At 53.3% G+C, this 6040-nt stretch overlaps 5 protein-coding genes across 5 annotated transcripts; 2 read left to right on the top strand and 3 right to left on the bottom strand.

The window, feature by feature from the left end:
* Window positions 1-706: 706 nt before the first annotated feature.
* PV07_12704 (uncharacterized protein) lies at window positions 707-1054 on the bottom strand (the record flags this gene model as incomplete). The annotated part of the gene is made up of 1 exon (XM_016400254.1): window positions 707-1054. The coding sequence occupies one exon, from the start codon at window positions 1052-1054 to the stop codon at window positions 707-709; it is 348 nt and encodes a 115-aa protein (XP_016242096.1).
* A 6-nt stretch (window positions 1055-1060) lies between these two features.
* Window positions 1061-1279, bottom strand: PV07_12705 (uncharacterized protein; the record flags this gene model as incomplete). The annotated part of the gene is made up of 1 exon (XM_016400255.1): window positions 1061-1279. The coding sequence occupies one exon, from the start codon at window positions 1277-1279 to the stop codon at window positions 1061-1063; it is 219 nt and encodes a 72-aa protein (XP_016242097.1).
* Window positions 1280-2293: 1014 nt separating this feature from the next.
* PV07_12706 (uncharacterized protein) lies at window positions 2294-3499 on the top strand (the record flags this gene model as incomplete). Its single annotated transcript, XM_016400256.1, has 4 exons — window positions 2294-2665; window positions 2691-3029; window positions 3082-3353; window positions 3412-3499. The coding sequence occupies 4 exons, from the start codon at window positions 2294-2296 to the stop codon at window positions 3497-3499; spliced, it is 1071 nt and encodes a 356-aa protein (XP_016242098.1).
* Window positions 3500-3518: 19 nt separating this feature from the next.
* PV07_12707 (uncharacterized protein) lies at window positions 3519-3854 on the top strand (the record flags this gene model as incomplete). Its single annotated transcript, XM_016400257.1, has 1 exon — window positions 3519-3854. One exon carries the CDS (start codon window positions 3519-3521, stop codon window positions 3852-3854), a length of 336 nt encoding a protein of 111 aa, XP_016242099.1.
* A 1459-nt stretch (window positions 3855-5313) lies between these two features.
* PV07_12708 (uncharacterized protein) lies at window positions 5314-5969 on the bottom strand (the record flags this gene model as incomplete). Its single annotated transcript, XM_016400258.1, has 1 exon — window positions 5314-5969. A coding segment is annotated over one exon (432 nt), but the record flags the coding sequence as incomplete, so codon positions are not given.
* Between the last annotated feature and the right edge of the window lie 71 nt (window positions 5970-6040).

The following is a 6040-nucleotide window of genomic DNA, read 5'->3' on the forward strand; positions in this document are numbered from 1 at the left end:
CCCCCCCCTCGCCGTTACCGTGCCCGTACGACCCAAAGGCCGCTTGCTCGGCTGCGCGACGTACGCTTGGCCCCACCACGTTCATTCGGTCACCATGCCAACAGCGTCCCATCTGAAGCTATGAAAACCGCACAACGGTGAAAAACCTAGAGACAAGAAACTATCGCTGGTAGAAGGTGGCACACCAACGAACTTCCGTGGGCCACAGACACTGTTTCGAAGCCCAGCCGGTCAACAAGCAACGGAGTCGCCAAATTCGTGGCCATCAACCTCTATGAGGCCCCAGGGTAAGCGTGTGTACAAAGAACATCGCACCATGCTTGTTTAAGCCTGCATAGTAGCGCCCGTCGTAGTCCTCGCCACGAGATTTCAGGTCTTCTTCCTTCATCTTCTTCAGAGTCGCGATCTCGTCCAGACCTCCATGGCTTAGTCGGTTGCGCAGATCAGCCAGGAAATCGTCCACTGTCTTGGGGGTCTTTGCCATGTTCTCCTCGATCCTGAAAGCAGCATGATTGGGATAGCCAAGCAGGCGAGCAGCTTCGTCTCTGAGCAGAATGGCTTCCCGAAACAACGGGACGTTTTGGTTGCATTTGTTCTCGTTCGCAACAAAGACTTTGCGTCTCGTTGCGCTGTTGGTGGCGTATCTGAGAGTAGGCAATAGGTCTGGGTCTTTGAAGGTGCAACCAGTACTTGTCCCCTTCTTTCTTTAACAGAGACAGGACATCTCAAGGGACACACCGTTGAGCTCTGCAAGAGTAAACCACAGGCCACCGTTCTCTTCTTCCAGGTTCTTGGAAAAGGCGATGACTAGCTGGCCGAGTCTCTTCTCGATCTCCTTGAATCGGTCCCGCTCGGGTCCAGCTGGAACATTCAAGCCATTCCGTACGAAAACCCGATGTTTCTTCTCTAGCAACCTCTGGGACTCGGGATCCAACTCGCCCCCCTTCTTGAACACGTCTTCCCGCATGGCAGCTTCAATACTGAAGTCGTCCATAAGTTTCTCTGCTTCAGTTGAGGCATCGCGCAGTACCTTATCGGGTGGAGACGGACCCATAGAATCCTAGGATGCTAGTTTCAATGCTTGCTGGTTTTCGTCATGCGCCATGGGCAGAAGCACATTCTGAAACGTCGCGTCCTCCGGCGCAACTTGAGCAACGATATCGTCCGCGATCTTCTTTGAACGAGCCAACATGTCCTCCGTGTCCTTCACGAGTGACTCGGGCGTTGCCGTGAAGCTTGGGGGCGCCTGCGGAGGCTTACGAAACTGTGCTGAAGCCATGCTGTAGCCATGCTGGAGGTGGTCACCAGCTGGGGATATGTAAGGAAGGGGGAGAGGGGGTCGAGAATGGGAGTTAGAAAGGGTACTTGTGTCTCAAACGTGAGTGCGACCGTCGGGATCAAGAGCTGACGAACGCCTTGGGCTTTCTGAAGAATCCGGGAAGATGAGTATTAGTCTAACGGCGCTAGTTAGATATTTTCGATGGAGGAAAGAAAAATCCCGATTCCTGGCCACTAAGGCTCTCTGCCGCCCGCCGTAGAAATAAGTTATTTTTGAGAGAGGCGAGGTGGATTTGTGGAGTCATGTGGCTAACCAATTCAGCACTGAGCTTTCCTCCATCCAAGTCCACCCGCCAACTTTTGCACCACGCGTTCTACCACCCCTCCACGTCCACACGAATTCAATCAACTAACTACCACTCAACCAATTCGCCTTCCATTACGCGTCAATGGCCTCGATTCGAGAGACTAGGATCCAGGGGGCAATCTCTGACTATCGATTACGTCGTTTTCCTAGTATTCGCGCAGCCGTGGCCGCGAACGATGTCCACCATTCCACGCTCGTCCGCCGACTACAAGGCACTCAATCGGCCGCGTTGTCCCACGAACCGCAGTAGACATCGTCAAACATACAGGAGGAACTATTAAAGAGATGGATATTTGATCTGGAGGCGACAGGACACGCTCCCAACTACGCTACTGTGCGAGTTCTCGCCGGCGTAATTAGTAAGAATAATGGTGGCCCTGAACACATCGGCAACGACTGGCTACCACGGTTTATCCAGCGATATCCTGATATCCATCCAAAGGTAGGTAAGGAGATCTGTGTTGAGCGCGTCAACTGTTACCTTCCTGAGCTTCGGGAACACTGGTTTCGAGACCTACAGGCGATCAAAGAGCGATATTCGATCCAGTCTAGACACACCTGGAACATGGATGAATCTGGTATGGCCCCAGGCTTTTGCAGCAATCAAATCGTTATTGGAACATCAGGTTGATGAGTTGCTGAGACTTGATGTCGACGTTGACTCCGCGACATTTACAGAGGCATGGGCCTACTGGAGTTCCACCCATATGGACACTGTTCTGCCAGATTTCATGGAAGAACTCCCACCAGAACCCGGGGGACGATGGTCTTGAGAATCTCAATGTGGACGACGATGCTGATGTCGGAGGTTCCTCGGGAGAACTCGCTCGGCGGCTGTCTAACCGCGCGACGATGGGTGTCCGTCAGGCAGATCCTGAGGGGCGTGGAGAGCGTGGTTTCGATCGTCAGTATGGCTGGACACCCCAAGTTGGTCGTTACACCTTTCCTGATGACTACTGGAAGGAGTTGAAGCTGAGTGTTCCTGCTACTCTGGCAGTCCATCCATCTGCCGATCGGACAGTCTTGAAGTTCAAGCAGATGACAGTTATATGACTATTTCATTACCCACCATGAAAGTGAACTTGCCTGCCGGCGGAACAAGCAATTCGTGATCAATCTCGATGGCAAGGCGGGCACAGGCAAATCGCACGTCGTCACGTTCATTGCGGCAACCCTAGAACCGATGGGCACAAGCGTCATGGAAAGCCTAGTCCAATTGCTCGTGTGGCCCCCACTGGGCTTGCTGCCCATGCTGTCAGTGGCCGAACATTGCATTGCTCAGTTCAAGCTGCCCCTCAAGTTGGTCAAGGGTTACGAAGATCTGAGTACCCAGAACCTGGCTGCGCTTCAGAATGCCGAGTTGAAGCATGTTCGATATCTGATTGTCGAGGAAAAGATCCATGACTGCGCTGAAGATGTTGGTATGGATCGACTAGCCACCAAGGGAGATCTTCAAAGAGAAGAGTAGGACCAAGTTTAGATGCATCGACATCGCAATTGCGGGCGACTTCTGGCAACTCCCTGCTGTTGGTGTGAGACCTCTCTTCTACGTGGGTGAGACGTCCAATCCCGAGGAGATCGCTGGCAACAGTCTTTCCAGACGATTCAACAGGACTATTGAACTCGATGCCATCCGTCGCCAGCAGGGACAGGATGCTGAATCCGTCGCTTTTCGAAAGGCTCTCGATGCTCTCCGTGATGACTCCGGGTACTTTCGAGGACTGGAAACTTCTCTGCACTCGTGTCCAGGCCGTTGTCCCATCAAGGATTCCGGCACCCGCGGACGCCTTACGCATTTACGGCAAGAAGACGGGAGATGCGCAGTACAATCACGATCGTCTGCGAGATCTCTAGGCGCCCGTGATCATCTCGCATGCATCTCATGGAGATCCAGCGCCAGCAAAGCCTCCACAGGCCACATCCGAAGAAGCTAGCAATCTTCATGCGGCACTTCCACTGGGCGATTGGGGGCCGAGTTACGCTGACAGAGAACATTTGGATCGAGCGTGGTTTGGTCGATGGTGCCCTGAGCACGGTGAGAGACATTTTCTGGAAACCTGGTGCCAATTGGCAAGCAAAGGAGCCCCCAATCGCCATCCTCGTGTGTTTTGACCACTACAATGGGCCAGCCGTCGCCTGCGTCAATGGAGAGATCTTGACGCCCATCTTTCGTTCCAGGCACGAGTTCTACCGCGGTGCCGCCATGTGATCCCGCGCACAGTTTCCAATCACCAATGCCTATGCAGTCACAATCCACAAGGCCCAAGGCATCACAGTGAGCCTGACGGGAACGTCGTAATTGCTCTGCACAGATGACAGCAGAGTGTGACGCTAGGTTTACAATGCAATCAATTCTAGAGTAGGACTTCGTTAATGGATGGATTATACATACAGCGTGCGCTTGGATAAACTCCCAGAATCATGGCACATTTGAGGATCGGCCGACAGGAGGGTCGCCGAGATCCGAAATTCTTCTAGGGCCAGTTTCCAGAAGGTCACCGGCGACAATCGATCCCTGAGCTAGACTATGGCGACGACCCTAACGACTATTTGCACCAAACTCGCCTTCTTTGCGAGAGTCTTTATTATGTGTTTTTGAGCGGATACCACGAGGGCCTCAAGGGATACTGGAACCAGAGTGTGGAACGAAGTAAGAGTGCACCACGCGAATCAACTCCGACGTAACTCCGAAGTGGTGCAACGCGACCGTTGTGTCCGGCGAAGCTCGCCAGGAAGCCGTCTCTGCCTGGAACGTTCGGATTGAGGATCGAGTGGAGGGGTCGAAGGCGTCTGCAGATAGAGCGAGGGAATACTTTGGCCGAGAAGTACCTACTTCCCTTCTCTATTAGGGCGAAACGAGTCTAACCATTCACAGCGTTGACGAAGCCCCATGGAAGCGATCTCGGTTGGTTGCGCCGAAAGGGGCTCTGGTCAATGTATAATTTTCTGGGAGAAGCTGGCCAGTAAGTCTGATTTGCTGTGCTGTAGAGCGGAAGCGAAAGTGGGTTCTTCGCTCTTGAGACGATTGGACACCGTGGGTGTCGCAGCTGGCGCAGATGGACCGTCACTATGGGCTGACGGAGGCGGGAATCGAAGATAGAGACGGCTAGGTAGAGGGGACGAGCGAGTTTCTCTTTCCTCGCCAAGACAGGGCAGTGACCTTTATGTTGTCTGTCCATCCAAGGCCAAAACGCAACCTAGATCGATACAATCGGAGACGGGCTCGATGGGAATGGGAGTTAAGATAAGCCATTTACGGTGAGAGGGGGCAGGTGTCGAAACTATTCCAGCATCGAAGCAGGCAAAGCCTCGGGTGACCCATAATCATAGTTCAGATGACGTAGCATTACGGTCGGAAGAGGAAGTTATCCTCAAAGATGTAACTTATAGTGAAGATGGTGCGCTTACTCGGGCAAAAGGATCATGGCGGGCGAGAAACACTTGAAAGTGTCATCAAGCCAAGGAGACTCGACGGAGGAGGTCCTAAATGGCACTGACCCTCGTCCCCTATAGGAAGAAGTCATAGACGGTCCTCAGGAGCCGCCTCCTTACCGCATCTCCGTCATGTTCGTCCCCTAGGAGGCGCCCTAATCGGACAGCCCCAGTCCATTTTCAACCCCAAGTATGGTTATCGATCAACTTCTTATAGTCCGCCACCGCACCCGATTCACGATGACGGCAAACCAACGCCCCTAGAGATTGGTCAACGTGCAGCGGCTCCTATTTGGCTCCCTTTATCGGGCGAACACTATCTAGACCTCGCCGGACCTGGCTGGCGGTCGCGGCGAGGCGGCCGGCTGACCTCGCGCGATAGCTGCCTGACTTTCGTGCGACGACTGGTCACACTCACATGTACTTCTCCGTCCCAGTAGCCGAGGCGTTGACTATGAACCTAAGAAATTCTGCCGGAAGGCTTGCCTACCGATCCAAAAGTGTGCCACAGCTCCACAGCTGCCCGTTCTGAACCCTCCGCCGCTTCGTCATATAGGCTTTCCACAAGCGTTGGTAACTGCTCAACCGGCATGGATATCTGTCTCAACTCAGGATCGTCTTCAACCTCGACTTGAGCAGTAGCCCGGTCCTCCAAAACTTCTAGTGACCTAATACGGCACCCCCTATATTGATCGTCGACAAAATGATGATAACCGTCAGCGCTGCGCAGTGCACAGCGCAGCTTCACCCGGGTGCAATCGTCAATAGTAGGAATACCGGGGAGCCGATCTGGCGATGTCTTCAAGGCCGAATATATAGCAGATGCAAGCTCGATCATTCCCTTTTTGATATATTCATCACACCGCATAGGTTTGACCGTGGATAGCACCTCAGGTTTGACCGTGGATAGCACCTCAGGTTTGACCGTGGATAGCACCTCAGGTTTGACCGTGGATAGCACCT

The sequence above is a fragment of the Cladophialophora immunda genome, assembly GCF_000835495.1.
Source record: "Cladophialophora immunda strain CBS 83496 unplaced genomic scaffold supercont1.75, whole genome shotgun sequence".
Taxonomy (NCBI): Eukaryota; Fungi; Ascomycota; class Eurotiomycetes; order Chaetothyriales; family Herpotrichiellaceae; genus Cladophialophora; species Cladophialophora immunda.